The sequence below is a fragment of the Medicago sativa genome, chromosome 3 (assembly GCF_051527215.1).
Source record: "Medicago sativa cultivar Bolivia chromosome 3, Bolivia_mono, whole genome shotgun sequence".
Lineage (NCBI taxonomy): Eukaryota > Viridiplantae > Streptophyta > Magnoliopsida > Fabales > Fabaceae > Medicago > Medicago sativa.
In genome coordinates, this window is record NC_140751.1 from 81,475,530 (window position 1) to 81,496,664 (window position 21,135).

Sequence of the window (21,135 nt, forward strand, 5' to 3'; positions counted from 1 at the left end):
GAGTTTGATAGACTTTGATGTTTTCAAATACATCGGCTCGCATTGTAAGCTCAGTTTCCTTGCCATGCGATTTGAGCAACAAAAGATGAACTTGGTTTTCTTTCATCGTCAGGTACTGCAGTAACCACTCCATATCTTTGATAGTGAATTTCCACTGCTTATGAACAAATTGTCTAGCCGAAAACCAGAAATAAAACAACACTGCAAGAGTTGTCTGGTTAGAGAGAAATTGGTGATGGCGATTTTCGCAAGTGTACGAAATCGTGCAAGTAGTAAAATTAAAACGGTAAGACCGAGTGTCGAACTCGAGGATCGCGTTATACTATTGAATTGTATTTAGGACTTAATTGAACAAAAAGGTACGAGATTTGTTTTCAATGCAATAATGAAAATTAAACAAGTAAATATGGTTCAAACTTAATAAGATAAAAGTGTTGGGGATGAGTTTTACTGGATGACTATTTCATGTTAACAACCTAATTATCGCTATTGAAACGACTCATCTAATTGCTACCGAATCCTCTATAAAATTCGTGCCCTAATTCCTTAGCGACAGAAACGTTAATTCTAAAATAAACACCTAATTCCTTAGTGAATTTTAAGATTAGAATTAAGCATGAACGAACAAGGATTCTCGATTGGTTCCAAGGGTTTGCATCTATTCCTAGATTACAAAGGCAAGGATTTCTTATCTCAAGCGTTTATAAATTCCACTTCCGTATCACAATATAAACCGTAAATCAATTTAAAGGCGGCCAAGCAATAAAAGCATTAAGAGCAGAGATAAGAAAAGCAATTCAATGAATTTCATCAATAATTAAAATTAGGTCATATGACAATCATGTTCATCTAGGGTTACTCATCCCCAACAATGGAGGGTTTAGTTACACATAACAATTAAACAGAGAAAGGGATAAAAGAAAGATTACAAGAACAATTCATGGATGATTCTTGCTCAAAATCTCCTCCAGTGTTGCTCTAGATCTCTCCTTATGTGTTTTTATGCCTTTTGATCTCCAAAAACGTGAACCCTTAATTCAGAAACACCTCCTTTATATTTATAAGAAGCTAAAAATCGGTCACCGTGCTCCAGAAATCGGTGGCTGATTTCTCAAAATGCGTGCCAAAAGAAGTAAAATCGGTGGCCGATTTTTCCCAGCGGTGGCCGATTTTTCCAGAAGCTTTTTGGCTCAAAACTACAGCAAAAATCGGTGGCCGATTTTACAAATCGGTGGCCGATTTTCAGTCTTTAAAAACTTCAGTTTCTTCTCCTTTTGTAGCTTGTAACCCCAAGAATTGCAATGAATATGACCCAAATTGACATAAAAATGCCTAAGAAAAACTAAGATGACAGAGTGTCATCAATTGGCAGCGAACAAAACTAATTGATTCAAGAATTTCAAAACAATAATTTATTCAAAATAACTTTAAAACCAACATTAAACTGAAACAAACAAACTCAAAAGACTCTAAAACCTATATCTAATGAAGAATTATCTTATTTTATTACTAGTGTATCTCTTGAATATTCTACAAAAAATTTAAATAAACTAATTACAATTTAATGTACAAATTGTGTATACGAGATAAATATTTGTCATCGATCAATTAGCTAAAAGATCGGTCATTTTGTTTGGATGTTTTAAAACGAATGGAGCAAAATGAATAGAGATTTCATTAAATTATTTGGATATTTTAAGATGAAACGAAGCAAAATTCTCATTTTGTTGTTTGGAAAATTGATGAAATGAAATTAATTATAATTTATTTATTTTAATTTTACCTTTATTTAAAAAACACTTCAAAATTAAAAAAAACAAATACTATAAAATCCAAAAAAATAAATTACTAAACTATGAATCTAATTTGAGATATATTTGATGATATTATGCTTGTACCATATTTTCCAATATTATCATATGATGGTTCATCACAACAACCAAAATATGCCGCGGTAAAAGAAGAAGGGCAAATAGTGATTTTTGTCCCTAAATGTACAACGAGTGTTCTAACTATGATGAATGGAGAAAGGTGACAGCTAGGATATGGAAATGTATCACAAAATTGGAGGAGGAGGAGGAGGAGGAGGAGGAGGAGGAGGAGGATGATGATGATGATGATGATGATGATGATAATAATAATAATAATAATAATAAGAAGAAGAAGAATAAGAAGAATAATAGAGGCCTTAACACATGTATAGAATGAAATACACTACAAGTAGATGTAGCGTGAAATCATGAAGAAGTAAACTTATGCAACGTAGGCGGCATTGTTTACTCTCACACACAATCACCGGCCTAGAAGAGAACAAATTAAGGAAGATTATCAGTTCTATTGTATTTGAATACCCTCCCAATTGAAAGAAATGAAAAATAATAGGAGAGATTGGTATGAGATGGAATCGTCTCATCATGTTCCACCTCTATCTATTTTCTAAAAATGCAAACAATATAATTTAACTATATGTCACTCCATTTCATTATATCATATTCCATTAATTCAATACAGTCTCATTGATCGATTAATTACAAGTAAAAAATCGCATGTATACTTTTCAGTATATATAATAAATCTTTAATAGAAAACAAGATAGATTATATTTTTTTTTTTGTATAAATAGATTGGTTTTAATGATTAAAAAAAAAAAGAAGATTGGTTTTAATCAATGTTAATTGAATGGAGTTTAGAATGACGTCTCAAACATGTCCCTACCTATAACCATACCCATAGGAAACAAACAATACAAAGTGGTGGCAAACGAAAATATCATGACTCTCACCCTTGGAAAGAAGATGTGATTCATTTCAATGGATTTTTGTCCTAATCTTCCTCATCCTCCACTCAAGAATATTCCTACACCCCAATATTTTATTCATTTATCACTAGTAATGAGCAATAATCGATAATTACACTATAATCCACATCTAATACAATATAACTTGTAGCAAATAACTTTTTGACACCCGATTAGAGGTTATAAATTCATCCTTAAAAATACTAAAAGAAGAACTTTTTCATCGATTATAATTTTATATGATTAGTCTCTATAATTGCGCATAAATTTAAACGTTAAAAAAAAAAAAAAACACTACATCCACCCCAACACATCTTAAATGAACCTATAGAGTGGCGTGGTGGCTTCTCCACCAACTAGTCTTCATTTCTTCTCACACTTTCCACCATCATCAATTGCCATTACTCTTTTCAATTTCATTCTTCTCTTCAAAAATTCATCTTTCAAATGGCTCTATATGGCTCTATATCATCACCAAATTTAAATTGGCAAATTGGGCCAAAAACCATATCAAAATCAACCTCTTCTTCTATGAACTCATATACAACAATTTCATTATCATTTTCTAGTAGCGTTTCAATGGGTCTTAACTTGAGGTTCAATCTTGCTTCAGCTTCAACTCGTTCTGCTAAGTGTAACAGGTTAAGGAACCATGGTTCTCCTTTGAAGGTTGTTTGCATTGATTATCCACGTCCTGAGCTTGATGATACTGTTAATTTCATTGAAGCTTCTTACCTGTCTTCTACCTTTCGTGCTTCTCCTCGTCCTACTAAACCTTTGAAGGTTGTTATTGCTGGTGCAGGTAACATATACCCATCTTGTTTGTTGTTTTTGTTCTATTGGGTGTTTTTTAATTAGTACTTGTAGTTGACTAATTGACTTGAATTGAGTCTTGTCTTCTAATGGTGGTAGAAACTATGAATCATCGAACACAAAACACGACACTGACACGTTGACATCGGTAGTAATCTGAAAAAAATTACTTAGTTGATTGTAATCACTTCAGACACGAACACATGTTGGACACCAGGTACTCCTTTTGATGAGAAGTGTCAGTGCTACAAAGGGGGAAAGTGAGAATGGGATAGGGTTGTTTTAGGCAGATGTGTTCTTTATGCATGAAAGGAGTTTGAAGTTCCTTTCTTATGTATAAGCTGTTTTCATAAACTATCGAAGAGTGTTTATGGAAATAAGATGAAAATAGCTTATGAACATGTTATAAGTTGTTTTCATTAGCTATGCCGAACAGTCACACAATTTATTATGTTAGTAGATAAAGTTGAACAACTCAAATAAGTCAATCCAACAATGAGTGAAGGCTTTATCACATTGTGTGAGATCCTGTGCCGATAAAGAAAAAAAATATGGAATTTATTGTAGCATTTTCAGTTTTTAATATAATTTCAAATGAAAAGGTACCATAATATCATGTTGACTATTTACGCAAAAATTGATTATAATACTTGTGTGCGAGCTTTGGCCTCTTTCTTTTTCTTTTGGATTGATTTGATTTTCAAATTATCCCAGGACTGGCTGGCTTGTCAACTGCAAAGTATTTGGCAGATGCTGGTCACAAGCCTATATTGCTGGAGGCAAGAGATGTTCTAGGTGGAAAGGTTTTCCGACTAATTTAATCTCATTTGTCAATAATCTTCGATTTTGCTCTTCTTGGTTTTATCATTTCAGCTTGCTATTTAGTTAAATAAGAAACCTGTTCTTATCCGACTGTTCCTAAGTAATTTAATAATTCAAGTTTTTGTTTTAAGAATTAATTTTCCGGCTCTTTGGAGTTAATGCTGAACATCTTCATCAAGTTTTTGTGAATATTGAACAGTACGTGAAGTTATTTATTGTAACTCAATTTTAAATGTTTTCATGCTATTTTCTCGTTTTCTAAGATTGCTGCATGGAAAGATGAAGATGGAGACTGGTATGAGACGGGCCTACATATATTCTGTAAGTTCATACAATCTCAAGCTTAACTTTTTCTACTACACATTTGTCAATTTAATAACACACCTTCAGTAAACCTTTTTCCATTGCTAAGAGAGATAAAAAAAGTGAAACTGGAGGATTACAAATTCTCCTTAAGCTGCGAAAGACACCACAGGAGAAAGAAAGTATAGAGATAAAAAGATAATGACATAACAAAACCATTCTTTGACCTTCTACTAGTGTATGCTCTCGGTAGTTTTGGTCTTTGACACAATACCAACAATCAAGTCCAATGCCTTTTTCCATCATTGGGATTTTGATCCTTGCTGCATCACACATCCAATTAAGAACTAAATTTCAGAAAGAAGGCATGGGTTAACCTGTGCTCTGTCCAAGCTTCAATCTCAAAAGACTTTTGCATGAATGGGAAATTTGGTCTTCTCCTAACAGTGCTTGTAGACCAGTTAGCCCTTGGCACATGTATTGAACTATTTTGATATTTCTTTTTAGTTTTTCATTCTAAATAAATGATTTACTGGAACTCAATGCTAGTATTTAATCAATATGGTCATTTTAATTATTTTAATTCTTATTTATAATTATTCTGACTTTACGTTTTCTTTTTCCCAAAGTTGGGGCTTACCCTAATGTGCAGAACCTATTTGGAGAACTCGGTATTAATGATCGGTTACAATGGAAGGAGCATTCTATGATCTTTGCTATGCCAAGCAAGCCTGGAGAGTTTAGTCGATTTGATTTTCCCGAAGTCCTTCCATCTCCGTTAAATGGTAAGTTGTAAGACTTTACGTATGTGGTTGCATATTCGTAAAACTACCTGAAGTTGAAAGTTTCTTTAATCCACATGAAATACCTTCTATTTTTTAAACACGTACAGGTACAGTATTCGAATTTGCATGTCTACTGCAAAATGTATACTACATTTATAGTATGTGGCAATTTTTGTGCCTATGTGATGGGCATTGGGCAGTGCCTCAAAAACCCGAGTTCAGATTAAGGAATAACCCTTGGAAGTTTTAACACAGCATGCCTGATAAAATTTGTTTTTGAATATATTTCAATGCATTTTGAAGCTATAGCGGTAGTCTTTTAGTGTAAATGAAGAAAAAGGAATAGATTGATATGATGTGCCATTTAAAATTTTAGTATAACTTCTTCAGAAAAAAAAATTAGTATAACTAAATTGCTCTATGGTATGATCAAGATATTACAGCTTACTAGATCTCTTTTTCACATATTCTAACACATTTGATAATCATTGAAACAAGATGTGATAAATTGGTTCAATTTTATGTGAAATGAAAACACAAATGGGGATCAAGGGTTTTGTTGTTTAAAAGTGATCTCGATATTCTTTGACGCTCTTATTTTGCTTCTTTTTCTTTCTTCACTAATCTGGTTTGCATGGCTGGTATGTACTTCTATCTTTTAAAAAGAACCAACGTATTTTCTTACTTAATGTAAACATGTTTACAAGTTGCATGCTGTGAATGTCAAAACCAGGAATATGGGCAATCTTGAGGAATAATGAGATGCTGACCTGGCCAGAGAAAATCAAATTTGCAATTGGACTTCTTCCAGCTATGCTTGGTGGACAGGCGTATGTTGAGGCTCAAGATGGTATTTCTGTCAAAGAATGGATGAGAAAACAGGTATGGCAGTTGTCTTGATTCCATAACTGTGGCAGTTCATCAATAGATTTATATTCCTTGGCTATATCACCAGTCAAGGTCATGGCCTGTCGTGACTTGAAAATTTCAGATAGAAATCTTGTCAGTTTGTAAATGGAGGGGAGTCCTAATCATCTTAGTGATACTGATAAGTATTCTGCGATGAGTTGTTTTAGGATGGATTTCCAGTGACTTGATGACGATAATGAGTCCTTTTATCATTAAAATTCAAATTATCTCAGATGATGCTCCATATTACTTTATTTTCATGCTACTTATAGATATCAACTCGAAAACAAACTATGATATTATATTTGTATTAAATTATGCACTAAAATTCTGGTGCTGTTTTTTCTCAAAAAAAAAAAAAAAACAAAATTTAATGTACTAAAAGATCTTTTTGTAAAGAAAGAGTTTCCTTACTTCCAAGTGTGGGAGAATATTAAATTGTGTGCTTTGTTCTTGTATTTTGTTTTATCTCTTATTCCAATGCCGTCTGTCCTAATAATTTTCACTGATGGGAAATAAAGAAAGGATATCTGTAGTTTTTGTTGTTATATTAAATTTTTACTTTGAGAATAAATTTTATCAACCTTGGGTTGATTTCGCCTGAACATATTGCAATCTTCTAATGGTCTACTTATTGCAAATAGTCTGGGAATAGATTATTAATAAAAAAAAAAGTTTGAGTATAACACATTGTTTATTCCATATTATAGGGCATTCCTGAACGTGTAACTGATGAAGTGTTCATAGCAATGTCAAAGGCCCTAAACTTCATCAACCCTGATGAACTTTCAATGCAATGTATTTTGATTGCTTTAAACCGATTTCTTCAGGTGCGATCATTTCTGTTTCTTAAAAACTATGCTGCCTACATAAGTGTTTGTTTAACAAGGCCTTTTCATTCATATTACATTTGAACATAATCAGATTATCAATAAACTCATTCTATTTCAAATCCAGTGTTTGTGAAACATAGGATCAAGTGCTTCTTCTTCTCGACTAACTATTATATTATTGAATTCTTCAATAGGAGAAGCATGGTTCTAAGATGGCCTTTTTGGACGGAAACCCCCCTGAAAGACTTTGTATGCCAATTGTTGATCATATTAAGTCCTTGGGCGGTGAAGTCCATCTTAATTCACGCATTAAAAATATTGAGCTAAACGATGATAACACAGTGAAAAGCTTTTTACTAACTAATGGGAAGGTGATTGAAGGGGATGCTTATGTGTCTGCAGCACCAGGTATGTTTATAAGACTTCCACGCTATTAATTAATTGTTCATTGGAATTCTTGGTCTCCATTTCTTCACAATTTTGAGGATTTCCTCCCTTAAAACAGTGGATATTCTGAAGCTTCTTCTTCCTGAGAACTGGAAAGGGGTTCCTTATTTCCAGAGATTGGAGAAATTAGTTGGAGTTCCAGTCATAAATGTTCACATATGGTAAGTAATGGCTTTTGATGTTGAAAACTAAGTCTGCGCAAAAGTTATACTCCAATTTTTTGTTAAATATTTTGGTCTTTATTATTTTATTTTTCTATCTAATATATAAACTGTCATGTTTACTGAAAAATTTGAATAGAAATCTGCGGTTGTGGTATAGGTCTTAAATTTTATTAATGACAAAATGTGTGAGTTATATTATCCTTTGACTGGTTGTAATAGTTTTGGTAAATGAAAAAAAAAAATGAAAAAAATAAGATTGTTGTGAAAAAACCTATTTCAATTTGTAAAGTAATCGCTGCCACCAACTGAAGCAGTAATATACTTCTGTTATTGTTAAAAAAGAATTCTCGTTATATTGATGTATCTTCTCCAAATTCAGAATAACAACGAAATTAGTTTGTAATATTTGTCAGTGAGGATTATATTATCAGCTCCACCAGTATGCTGACATACTATTTACATATCAAATTTGCAGGTTTGACAGAAAACTGAAGAACACGTATGATCACCTTCTCTTTAGCAGGTTTTCTTCGCACTTTGAAACACTTGTGATGCCTAGAAGGGATAAAAGATAGAGGATTTTTATTGTGTTGTGTATGTTGCAAGTTTTAGCTTTGAAGATCACTTCTTTTTTGTTGTGTGAAATGGACCTCTTTCCTTCTTTGCATTCCGGATAGCACTTTTGAATTATAAATACATCTTTTCATCAACTCACATCTACAATTTCTATTTTGCTTCATGCAGAAGTCCCCTTCTAAGTGTATATGCCGACATGTCAGTAACTTGTAAGGTAAAAACCGCCACTCAAATGTATTTGTTAGCATTGATGTATTTTCTCTATCCATGCCAAAGTTGTAGCCTCAATGGTCTCTAGGGTAGCATATACCCGTATATGTTTGTGTTAAATCAAGATACCTGCATCAATTTGAGACAGTGCTTTCTGGATAAACAGTAAACTCCACACAAATTATTTCAGTTTTTTGTTATTGGTGACTGAATTTCTTCTGCATTTAACTATTTGTTTGGTTATCACTGAACGTTGCAATGCTGTTTGGTAACTGTGTTTCACTATCTTATTTAGGAATACTATAACCCAAACCAGTCTATGTTGGAGCTGGTTTTTGCACCAGCCGAAGAATGGATTTCACGTAGTGACGAAGATATTATCGGTGCCACAATGTCTGAACTTGCCAAACTCTTCCCTGATGAAATTTCTGCAGACCAAAGCAAAGCAAAAATCATCAAGTACCACGTTGTTAAAACACCAAGGTTTTAGTCCCACTGAGTTGGATTATTTCTTTTAACATCTTTTACTAAACATATACTGAACTTATGGCATTTTATTTTGTCTTCCGAGTCCTAATGTAACCGACTACATTGTTTCAGGTCAGTTTACAAAACTGTTCCAAATTGTGAACCGTGTCGTCCCTTACAAAGATCTCCTATAGAAGGTTTCTATTTAGCTGGAGATTACACAAAACAAAAATATTTAGCTTCTATGGAAGGTGCTGTTCTTTCTGGGAAGCTTTGTGCACAGGCTATTGTACAGGTAAATCTGTCACTAAAGCATCTACATAATTCGTCAACAAGAAATATTAAATTTTGAACACATTTTATATTATAATTTGAGATGAAGAATTATTATTGTTGAAAGCTCCATACCGAATATTGACCTAACCTGAATAGTGGATATAAGTGGACATCCCTTATCTTACAAACTGAATTTCTGAGGATGAGTTAGAACCGCTTCATGATCTACTTATATGGTGTTTGAACTCATTTGGTTGAATGGACTTTCATATCAACTCAGGAACTAGTAATCCATGAAAGTTTTAGCTATCAAGATAATATAGCTTTGTTCTTTCATTAGCTTGTGTTGATTTGAATGTTTTTTCTATCATTATCTATCACATTGCTGTCTTTAATACGCAGGATTCGGAGCTACTTGCTGCTCGGGGCCAGAAAAGAATAGCTCAAGCAAGTACTGTTTAACAAAAAAAGATTTGAAGAAAATTCTGGGAAGAGTACAGGAGCATCATATCAACTTTGAGGACTTGGGGGATTGTGAATTAGCTTGTTCGCCATTTGAGTCACTTTATCAATTCATACGAAGACAGGTTCCCGACAAATATTTAGGGAAAAGGCAATATCAGCATATAGAAGTTCATGATTATTTTTAGTGTGGCCAATACATGAAATGTGAGCCCTTTATTTTCTTTGTAGCCATGCTTGTAATATCATATCACTATTTATTTATTAATTAATCTTGTAAACGCACCCTTTTTCTTTTAAATTTATGCACTGTCTTATATAAAAAGCTTCAAGTAGAATTGCTCCAAAATTAATTTCTTAAAAAATTGGCAAATTATAGTTAGAATTGCTTTTGCCACTTGAAAAGCACTCTTAAGACATCTAAAACTAAAACCAAACACACTAGTAAAATTAATTCAATTAGTTTTTTTCTTAAACATATCAATCAATTTTAAATCTTCAGAATATTTCTCCGCTCTTCGAAAACTGATTTCAAACATGCAATTCATTTTGGGTTATCTTTCCAATATGCAATCTATTGCTTAGATACAATGACAATAGGGGTTGATATAATTTGTGCTCTCACTAGCTCAAAGTTGGGATCTAAAATATTTTTTATATAGAAAAATAAGTTTAAATATATGATTCTATTGTTAATCTTTGCCGGTTATTCTGTTGAGTAACAAATAATACACATAGAGAGATATAAATAGTAAAAAAATAGGGATATAAATATAAAGATATAGTGAGTTCAACCACTATTAATTATTTTATTCTCTAAAAAAAAGTTATTTTATAAATTTTTTCAAAGTTTTGTGTGTCTTTCTTTTCCTAAATGGAAGAAATAAAGATATTTCTAAATGGAGAGGATCCTAATCCATATTCTTTTAACCATAGACAATTTTTTTTTTATATTTCTTTTTTAAAATGAACCATTGTCAAATTTGTTGCTTTGGGTGTAACTCATTGGATTTGATTTAGTGGTAAAAAGACATTTCGGAAATTTTAAATTCCAAGTTCTGTAAATGTTTTGGGAGAAGAGTAAATGTTATAAGTGTTCTTTGAATTCTAAGGTCTTCCATATCTTAGAATTTGATATCATCATTTCACCTTAAGAGTAAATGTTATAAGTGTTTTTTGAATTCTAAGGTCTTCCATATCTTAGAATTTGATATCATCATTTCTCCTTAAATCTAGTTTAACATAAAAAGAAAACTTTTGTTTTGAGTGTATTTATCCTCTCTTCCGTCTTAAATTACAAACACCCATATTCGATGGTTTCAAAATATATTTTAGTTTAATTATTTTCACAATAATATCTAATTTTTTTTTGAAGAATAATATCTAAAATATTCTCAATCAAAATAACTTTTATGTTTGAATTCTTCTTTTATTTTCAATGAAAAAATTTCCATAAGAATATTTAAAAAATGCACATATTTTTACAATATGATACAATTGGTTCGATTATGAGTTTCATGTCATTCAAAATTGGAGTTAAACCATTATAAGCAACTATAATTTTTTTGTTGTTGGATAAAGTAGTCTAATGACTATATATTCACATCTTTTAAAATGAACATATGGTTCTTTCAAAAAAAAAAAAATTAACATATGGTGAATCCAAAGTTTAAATATCAACATGTGTATATATAAATATCTCTATCAAATCAGTTACGAGTGGATGGATAATATTTGGGTAACATTGTGGTTGGTGACATTAGTCAACCACAATATCACAAGTGTACAAAGCAACAAAAAAATATTATTAAAAAAAAAAGTCACTTGTGACATTAATGTCACGCAAGTGGTACCCAGGGGATTGGATTCCCTGCTGTAAATATAGTTACAGCAGGGTGCTGTAACAGCACATGGTCGTCCGATCTGAATTGTGTGGTTAAGATGATTTGGAATGATTTGACAACTGAGTTAATTTAGAGTGCATGATTTATTATCAACGGCTGAGATGCAAAACAGCGGTAAACAGCGTGCTTTTTTACAGCAGGGAATCTCATCCCGTGAGGTACACACCAGTAGCAATTTACTAGTAGCAGTATGTATATAGGATTCCAGCAGATGAAAGGGAAAAAGAAATCGGTGGTGGAAGAAATGACACGTGTAATATAAATTCCTCTATTCTATCTATCGCTTCAAAGTAATATCCAAAATTCAATCCAAACCAATTCATCTTCCTCTTCCTCTTCTTCTCCACCATCAACAACGCGAATTGGTTCCGTTGTTGAACTCGAAATGGCTATCTTCTCTGCAATCCTAGGTTCCTTCGGTGCCATGTCCTTCCTCTCATCTTCACAATCACAACAACACGACCCTTCTTCTTCCTCAATCGTCAATCCTTTCAATTTCCCTAAATGCCCTCGCAAGTTACCACCACCTTGCCAGTGGCACTATCGTCATCATCACAATTCTAAAATCATGGTATCTAGTAGTAGTAGTAGTAACAATACTCATATTGATGAATTCGACAGTGGTCTTCTTCAACGCCCTTCTGCTCCCGACTCTCATGATGCTCTTCGTCAAGCCAGGGTCTGTATTTCTTCAATTCATTGCTTTTTATGTTTCTTAATCATAAAAAATAGTATAGACTTGGGATAAATATTATTATTATTATTATTATTATTATTATTATTATTATTATTATTATTATTATTATTATTATTATTATTATTATTATTATTATTATTATTATTATTATTATTATTATTATTATTATTATTATTATTATTTTAAGTAAGTTTCTTTGTATTTAGGGATTAAGCAACAAAAAATGTGGTGTAGTGATAAAACTAAAAAGTAACAACTTATATTTAAAATTTATGGATTCCTTAACTATAAGCTACATCGAATATAAAAACCTAATATTTATGTCACTACACTGCTATATTATGTGTTGTATTTGCCAACGGGGGTTGGCACCTATGAAGTACGGACACGGAACACGACGGACACTGACACGTCGACACCGCTGATAATTTGAGAAAATAAAATAATTCAGTGTAATTATATGTGTCGTGTCCGACACTGGGATACGCCTAATCCGAGCAGTGTCCGTGCTTCATAGGTTGGCACAAATGGTTGAACTTTTTGGTTCATGTTCGGAACTCCGACATTGGTTGTTTATTGTAAATCCTTGCTGACATTGCTTGTGATTCTCTTTGGTCTTGCACGAGAGTGTGTCTCTCTTGATCTAAATTTAAGTTTAAACTCCTCTAAAACGTGCTGTGTTCTAAAACTTAATTTATGCAATGAAGTAGAGATCGTCAGATTGGAAGGCTGCAAACGCATATAGAGACAGTGGACTCATTTACAATGGTAGGGTTGAGGGTTTTAATGCTGGAGGCCTGCTGGTTCGGTTTTACTCTATCATGGGCTTTCTCCCGTTCCCACAGCTGAGCCCCGTGCATTCATGTCAAGGTATCTATCCATATGTTCTTCCTTAATGCTTTGGTTTTCACAACCTATGATACTATATCGATGCCATTTAGTCACTTAATTGTGTGGACTGTGGATATATTTGAGTTTCTTCAATTTAATCATAATAGTAGGTGTGATTGCCACTACTGACTTATTGCAAATTTGATCCTTTTCTGTTCAGAACCAGATAAAACTATCCAAGAACTTGCAAGAGAGTTGATCGGTTCCATCTTATCAGTGAAGGTATTTACATTATTTTACTACCATATACCTTTTTTTTTTTTTCCTGTGAATCCAACCCTATTTGTGGCTTCTCTATCTATTAGTCCAGCTAAAGCTTCGGCATAAAATAATCATTGTTCTCTGAATCTTAAAAACTAATGTATATTCTTGCGGTGCAAGAGCCATATGATTTAAGCCATTTCAAGCACTATCTGAACCTTGAAATCTAGCAAACTCTTTAAAGGAAGTATTTAGTGCTTCCTGCATCATTTTGGTACCATAATCTATTGTTTATGCTGAATTAGGTTATAACATTTTCAACCTGCATGCTAGGTTTAAGAAATGGTTGTCTTAAATTTATAAATGACGGTACTTTCTTTTGACTTTAGGTAATTATAGTAGACGAGGAGAAACGGAAATTGGTCTTATCTGAAAAGGAAGCTTCATGGTTTAAATATTCAAAACATATCAACATAGGGGACCTTTTTGAAGCAAGAGTCGGTTCTGTTGAGGACTATGGTGCTTTTGTTCATCTGCGCTTCCCTGACGGTAACTACTATGCAAACTTTGTATGTTTATGGCATCCTTTTTCACTTTATCATGGAAAAGTCACAAGTGACATCACAGAATGCTGCAGGTCTTTATCACCTTACCGGACTAATACATATCTCAGAAGTGTCATGGGATCTAGTTCAAGATGTAAGAGACTTCTTAAGAGAAGGTGAAGAAGTGAGGGTCAAAGTTATCAGTATTGATACGTAAGTTTTCCGATATTTATGCCTTCTAAAGTAATAGTCTATTATTATTTGTTTCTTATAAGCAGTAGATTTCTATTATAAATGTTTGCTGGAAGACTAAATATATGTTTTAGTATCATTGCTTGTTGGTTGCCCAATTTCCTTTATACTCCCTCCGTTTCAAAATGAGTGTCGTTTTAGCAAAAAAAAAATAATTTCAAAATGAATGTCACTTTCAGTTTCCAATGCAATATTAACTTTTTGTTTTTTAATTGTACCCTTCAATTAATACTATATACACTACTTCCAAAGTATTATTTTTTCTTTAATGACAAACAAACCAATAGTTGATTTGGATAATTTGGTAAAATAACATCTCTCTTTCTTTTAATTAATACATTTCTTAATGTGTGTAAAAAACCTTAAACAACATTCATTTTGAAACGGAGGGAGTAGTAATTAACTATGTTTTTGGCTTTAAATATAGTGAAGCTATGTGATTTTCTTTGTCTCGAACCGACTTTCGGTCTCTAAGCTGTTGAGTGCATACAAAATCTAACTTTTTTTGAAATTTAACTTTTCTTTACAATAATGAGGCGACAATGATCAAACTCTACACTCTATGTTTACAAAGACTCTAATACCATGTCATAAACTCTCCCAAAACATGTGAATGGATTTTATATCCAACATACATTTTGATTTTTTTTGCCATTTAATCTTGCAGTGTAAAAATGAGGCTTACACTGTCAATAAAACAGCTAGAAGAAGATCCACTGCTAGAAACTCTGGACAAAGTAATACCTCAGGTTTGTATAAACTAAATGTGTACATAGTACTACCTCCGTCCCATTTTTTAAGTACTCATTACATATTTCACATATATTAAGAAAAATGGATTGTGTAATAAACATGGACATTTTGTGTATGATAATTACTATGTTATCCTTGGTGTATAAATGTATTTAATATTTACTTGTCATATTTGAAGACAAATTAGTAGTATTAATTAGTGTTATGTTTTGAAAAATAAATAATAAACACACCTACTAATTTGAAAGAGGGCTTGTATTTAGGGACACTTTTTTTTTTATTTTTTTTATTACCAAAATATGCTTATAAATTATAATTAGGGCTACATTCCTATTTAGAATTTATATATGCATGAATATGGGTATCTGAATACACGTCTGTGTGAATATGTGGGGATGTGAGTACCTAAATGTGTGTATGAGCGTGTACGTGTATCTGTGTATGAACATTTTTGTAACTCCGAGTTTCATTTTGCAGGATGGTTCAGCTGTTCCTGATTCTTTCAGCAGTACTACTAGCAGTCGCATCGATCCCCTACCGGGGCTGGATACAATACTTGAAGAGCTATTGCAGGAAGATGGGTATGTTCCTATCACTGTTTGAAGTATTTAACTACTTGGAATGTCCAAAATCAGAGATAGATCCATCCCTTGGCCCATAGGTTTCAATATTTCTTTTGATAAAATGATAATATATTATTACGAAGAAAGGATAGATAGTAATAATGCCCAAGGATAAGAAATCCAACAATACAGAAAAACGAAAGCAAATGCCAAAGTGGCTCAAAAATGTAAACAGATGCTTGGTCTATATCAGAAACTGAAATTTCCTAATAAAAAAGAAACCACACCTTATCCCATTACGCAAGACATCCTTGATTGCTGCGTGGGAAAGAGTTAACAAATACTCCCTCCGTCCCATAATATAAGCAAAAAAAGCTCATTTTCTTTGTCCCAAAATATAAGCAAAAAAGACAAACTTTTATCCTATTTAATCTTGTTTTTTTAAAAAATCTCTTTTCCAAGAAAAACTTTTGTTTATTCTCATAAAATTAAATGCAAATTACATTCAATTTTCTCTCTCTTTCATTTTTTCCATAACGAATAGCCAATGAAAATTGTTTTTACATCTTCCTATAAAACTTTTTCCAAAGAAAACACAAAAAACTATACTCCAAATTCTTATGTTTTGGTTTTCTTAATAAGTGTGATTTTTTTTTTCCCTTATAATTTGAGACGGAGGGAGTAGGTTCAAGAAAAGGTAGATAGGCATGTTATGATGGGGATTAGTAGGCATACAAGATAATATGAAATTTGGTATATGTATCAGAGGAAAATCAGGGGAGGACTAAAATATGAAAAGATGGTGGAATCTCGGTATTAGGTTGATTGATTGTTGAAAAGATCGAGTCCAGTAAAGAGAACAGATCAGTAAGTTAGAGTTAAAAGGTGATCAAGTAAATGGTGGAATCTCGGTATTAGGTTGATTGATTGTTGAAAAGATCGAGTCCAGTAAAGAGAACAGATCAGTAAGTTAGAGTTAAAAGGTGATCAAGTAAAATTATAGACAAACTCTTAAGAGATAGAAGTAGAACTAGAATTAAAAGGGGTGTATTTAGAGATGATTTATGATAGGGCATTATATGATGTCATTTGATTACCGTTTTTCTGGAAACTGCTTGCTCTATTACATAACTCCTGTTACTGTTGGAAGATTTCTCCTTATTCTACAAGCTAAGGAGATGGTTGAAATCTAATACAAAGCAATTAATAATAATTGATACTCTATGCTATAATTGCAAATGAGAGCTTTCTTTGCTAACTCATCATTACCTCATTGGCTACTCTAGTAAATACCAGTCTACATCCGAATTGTCTGAATCATCCAACAATATGTAGTTTTGTTGATAATTGCTGCTCTTTGGTCACTGAACCTAAGACCTGCTCTGATCCTTTTACTTACAAAACTAGTGACATATGTAGTTTAAAGGGTGGCATTTAGGGTGGGTAGGAAGAATCCTTTTCCACCATGGGAAAATAAATTTTGACCATTAGATTTAAGATCTTATCACAGTCTCTCCACACTATATTTTTTTCCACTTTGTCTTCAACCTCCCAACCTGCAAACAACCCATAAAAAATTCTCGATACTTTACGGACTAAATGCTTTCACGCTGCTTAAGGGTAGCTCCCATTTTCGTATCCAGTTTCCAAACATCAAACCAAAAAATATAAGTTTTAAAATACATATTTTATGCAGTCTCTCAATACTAGATCTCACTTCCTTCTCATTCCTCTTCCTTGCCTACACCCTACAAATTTTACTCACCATCCCATCATGTTGCTTCATCATTTTAAATCTCGTTTTCCACTTTACCTTCAGCAACAACAATGGATTTTTGTGTCCTATTTGTTAATTTTACCATAGTTTCTCTCACCAATTGAAAGTGAAATTGAATTAAATTAAAACTCATATATTGCAAAACTCGAATTGCAACTCTGCTAGTAAATCCATTAATGATTTCTACAATCCAATTTGATTGAGATAACAAAGGAAAGGGATGAAAGTGAAAAAACCATAATTAATATTTTCCTGAAAAAACCATAATTAAATAGCGATGCCAGAACCCATGAAGATGTAAAATTCTTTTGGTCAAGTGGAAAAATAGATTGTTGTTGTGTAGAGTTTATAGTTTGTTGGAATCATGGTTTCTGGAAAAGGCAGGCACAAAGATGGGATAATGGTCTGGTAAAAGGAAGTGGAAAAAATATAATGTGGAGAGGCTATCATAAGATCAATATTCCCTTTAAATCTAATGGTCAAAATTTATTTTCCCATGATGGGAAAGGATTCTTCCTCCCCACCCTAAATGCCACCAGTTTAAAGTAATTAGTAGAATATTTTCCACCATAACATAGTTCCACCTTCTTTGTTTTCCCTATTTCAATGTACGAGTTGATTTATTACAAAGTTGAAAATCAAGTCGTGTACATTCATTGAAAGAATTAAATATTGATGCCACAGAAATTTTGTTATTCTTTTTTTTTTTTTTGACAAATTTTTTTGTTATTCTTGTGTATAAATATGTAATGAGTTACATGAGATGTTGAACTAATTTAACTTGTTGAAATCCATAATAATATAAAGTATATGTGACAAGTGATGACTTTTGTGTGACAGCATATACGATGCAAGAATCAGTCGTCAGGGGTTTGAAAAACGAGTGGTCTCACAAGACTTGCAGCTTTGGCTTTCTAATGTGAGTTTACAGACTTGTTATTATTTTTATTAAAAAAAAATGGTTTTCCTGATATCTGAATCTTTGGTCATCCCAGGCACCTCCCATGGACCAAAGGTTTACTCTCCTTGCTCGAGCTGGAAGACAGGTAAATTTCTTTCAAATAAACGAATAAATAATGTCACTTCAAGATCATATTTTCACATTATTTAATACACAAGATAATGTGAGATTTATAAATGTATCACATCCACTTCATGATAATGTTGGGGTCCCTAGTTGTGTTTATAAAGAGATATAAAAAAATGTGAAAGCATTATCCTTTTTTTATTTATGAATATCTTTCTAATTTGTTGAGGAAGTTATAATATCCTGTGTGTGATCCATCCAGGTTCAGGAGATACATCTGAAAACATCCCTTGACCAGGAAGGCATCAAAAAGGCAATACAACGAGTATTGGAGCGTGTTCCTTGAATCTGATTGATTGCACTTCCCTCTCAATAATAATCACAAGATTTTGTACAGCTTTCACATCTATTTAAAGGTTTCAGAAAGACATAACATTACATAAAATGCCAAATCGTGATTCATTTAACTAACTCGCAAAAAGGTTCAATTGTAATAACTCCGTTTATTGACAATTTACTTTAATTCATTTCAGTAATTCAAAAATGTCAGCACTCTTTAGATTCTAACACTAATAATAGTACTTTTATTATTGTTATTAATCTGATAGGAAAGGTTTTTATTACACTAGTATCTTTATTGTAGCAAGTCTATTACGCAATGTTTATGTTCTATGTTCAAACAAAGACCCTGGTGGGCAGAAGGAGGAGGTGAATCATGCTTAAGCTCGACCTCTCTGAGTCTTGTCTCGATACCCTTACCTCCACCATTAGCCAATGGATGAATTCCATGTTTTGGCCCAGTCATATACTCTCTGTTCTTTCTCCCCTTCTCAAAGTCTACCCCCATACGCTCTGCACAACCTTGTACAAGATGATCATAGAGTTGACCATCTCTAGTAAGAGCCATCATAAGTTGAGGTATCCCAAGTGGAAGTTTATCACCTCTATCAACTTGCCAGAAATGATAGACTTTACCATAAGTCTTGCAAACTTTCTCCATGTCTTTGTGCTCAATGGGTTTAGGAACATTTGGCATGAAGAGGAAACCACTCTTTACCTCAAACAAATGAGAATGCCAGAGTCGCTTCTCTTCGTCCGGTAGAGTCAGGAACAAGTTCTCAGAGATGATGTACTCAAGACCTATAAGCTTTGCATTCTTGTCAGGGCTGTCGTAGATAAGACACTGCCTCATCTCCTCGTTTTGGTGTCCACAATAGTGATGTGCCTCCACTTGCCTTGTCATATCGTGTGAGTAAAAGTGAAACCTACAAGCAAAACATTCAATATATTTTTCATGAACTTTTGTAATTAAGTGCAACAAAATTAATCAACTTAAGGCTTACGCGCAAAGGTGTTGGTGGATTTTGTTGAGAGGACCAAAATTTTGAATAGTTGATGTGGCAGTCTCAAGGACAGAGGTGGTGGTTTTAGTAGGCTCGCCGGGTACATGAGGTTGGCCATTGGTGCTTGACATTTTTGCTTGATAGATTGATGCTTCTTTCTATTATTAGTTAGAGACGATAGAGGCTAGATATAAATATATGCATATGCATGACTTTGTCTTTGTCTTTGACTGTGGAAGTGGGATTTTAGGAGGAATTTACTCATGCATTGACAGCATCATAGACATGCAGCTTTACGCGTGCGTGGTTGTGCATGCAACTTCTAGACGTGGCGGGATTCACAAATTTTGTGCCACTACTTGACGTGCCTTTTGTACACGATCCCTCCAACTATCTATGAACAATTCTATTAGTAAATTTTGTCAAATTCTGATGAGTTTTTTTTTTTTTACAAAGCTAATCAAAAGGGAAAAAAAAAACAATACAAACTGCTCTTTAAAAAAAAAGAAAAGGTTTTAGCAGCGTCTTCTTAAAATATTGAGAAGACCATTCGGAAGAGAAGCCTCTGGATTAACATATCAATATCAATGTTTGAAGAGACTCCCAATTTCACCATAAAATCCGCATTTTAATTTCCTCTCTACGGGTGTCAGTGATGTTGCTTTGAGAAATAATTTCTGATGAGTTTAAAGGTATTGTTTTGTATGAGAAATTGTGTTTTTAATTATGGTATTGAATAGAGATATATTATTAACTTTTTAATGATTAATTACATTGTCTTGAGACTTTGAGCAATATTTTTTTAATTGATTTTTAGGTTTTTTTTTGGGGAGGATATTTGTTTTATAAGATCCTTACGTATTTTATAAAATTACTGGTTTGAGAGTTATTTTGTAGCCTTAAAAAAGGTGAATATCGATATGCATGATACAAAATTCTCACATTCACACATAAATATAAGTGGATGAGTGTCACAACTTCAGCCTAGCAATTTTGAAGTTTTTCCCAATTGAACAAGCATTTGTAGGGTGCGTTTGATTTGTTAAAATATAAGTATTTGATAGAATAACACAACATAAGGTAGAACAGCGTAAGACAAACTTTTATGATTTTTTTGTCTTATAGGATGTTTCGTAGACAATAGACTATTTTGGTATTTTAGACAACTTGTACTTGAGACAAAAATTTATGATGTGATTTAGTGAGGGACGAAAATTTCAGTTTTTGTCATGTCTCTCACCCCCAATCTATCATGTTACAAATGGAGTTTAATAATCAACACTACAATTGGAGTTGTATTACACTGTCTCATAATTT

The 21,135-nt window shown here is 32.8% G+C and overlaps 3 protein-coding genes and 1 long non-coding RNA gene across 4 annotated transcripts; 3 read left to right on the plus strand and 1 right to left on the minus strand.

The window, feature by feature from the left end:
* Positions 1 to 3,148: 3,148 nt before the first annotated feature.
* On the plus strand, positions 3,149 to 10,190 carry PDS3 (phytoene desaturase 3). Its single transcript, XM_085754594.1, has 13 exons — positions 3,149 to 3,599; positions 4,325 to 4,413; positions 4,696 to 4,753; positions 5,365 to 5,520; positions 6,254 to 6,402; positions 7,140 to 7,259; positions 7,457 to 7,670; positions 7,768 to 7,870; positions 8,349 to 8,396; positions 8,618 to 8,663; positions 8,955 to 9,142; positions 9,260 to 9,422; positions 9,806 to 10,190. The coding sequence occupies exons 1-13, from the start codon at positions 3,245 to 3,247 to the stop codon at positions 9,863 to 9,865; spliced, it is 1,749 nt and encodes a 582-aa protein (XP_085610720.1). The 5' UTR covers positions 3,149 to 3,244; the 3' UTR covers positions 9,866 to 10,190.
* A 1,885-nt stretch (positions 10,191 to 12,075) lies between these two features.
* Positions 12,076 to 19,019, plus strand: LOC146940841 (Nucleic acid-binding proteins superfamily). The gene is made up of 10 exons (XM_085754595.1): positions 12,076 to 12,448; positions 13,177 to 13,336; positions 13,518 to 13,579; positions 13,948 to 14,107; positions 14,196 to 14,316; positions 15,023 to 15,104; positions 15,586 to 15,689; positions 18,289 to 18,367; positions 18,444 to 18,494; positions 18,738 to 19,019. Exons 1-10 carry the CDS (start codon positions 12,155 to 12,157, stop codon positions 18,819 to 18,821), a joined length of 1,197 nt encoding a protein of 398 aa, XP_085610721.1. The 5' UTR covers positions 12,076 to 12,154; the 3' UTR covers positions 18,822 to 19,019.
* LOC146940842 (uncharacterized) lies at positions 16,377 to 16,884 on the plus strand. The gene is made up of 2 exons (XR_015032175.1): positions 16,377 to 16,491; positions 16,590 to 16,884. It is a non-coding gene; the product is annotated as an uncharacterized LOC146940842 (long non-coding RNA).
* A 17-nt stretch (positions 19,020 to 19,036) lies between the features above and the next one.
* LOC146940843 (oil body-associated protein 1A-like) lies at positions 19,037 to 19,990 on the minus strand. The gene is made up of 2 exons (XM_085754596.1): positions 19,819 to 19,990; positions 19,037 to 19,740 (listed from the first exon to the last, which is right to left on the minus strand). Exons 1-2 carry the CDS (start codon positions 19,947 to 19,949, stop codon positions 19,110 to 19,112), a joined length of 762 nt encoding a protein of 253 aa, XP_085610722.1. The 5' UTR covers positions 19,950 to 19,990; the 3' UTR covers positions 19,037 to 19,109.
* Between the last annotated feature and the right edge of the window lie 1,145 nt (positions 19,991 to 21,135).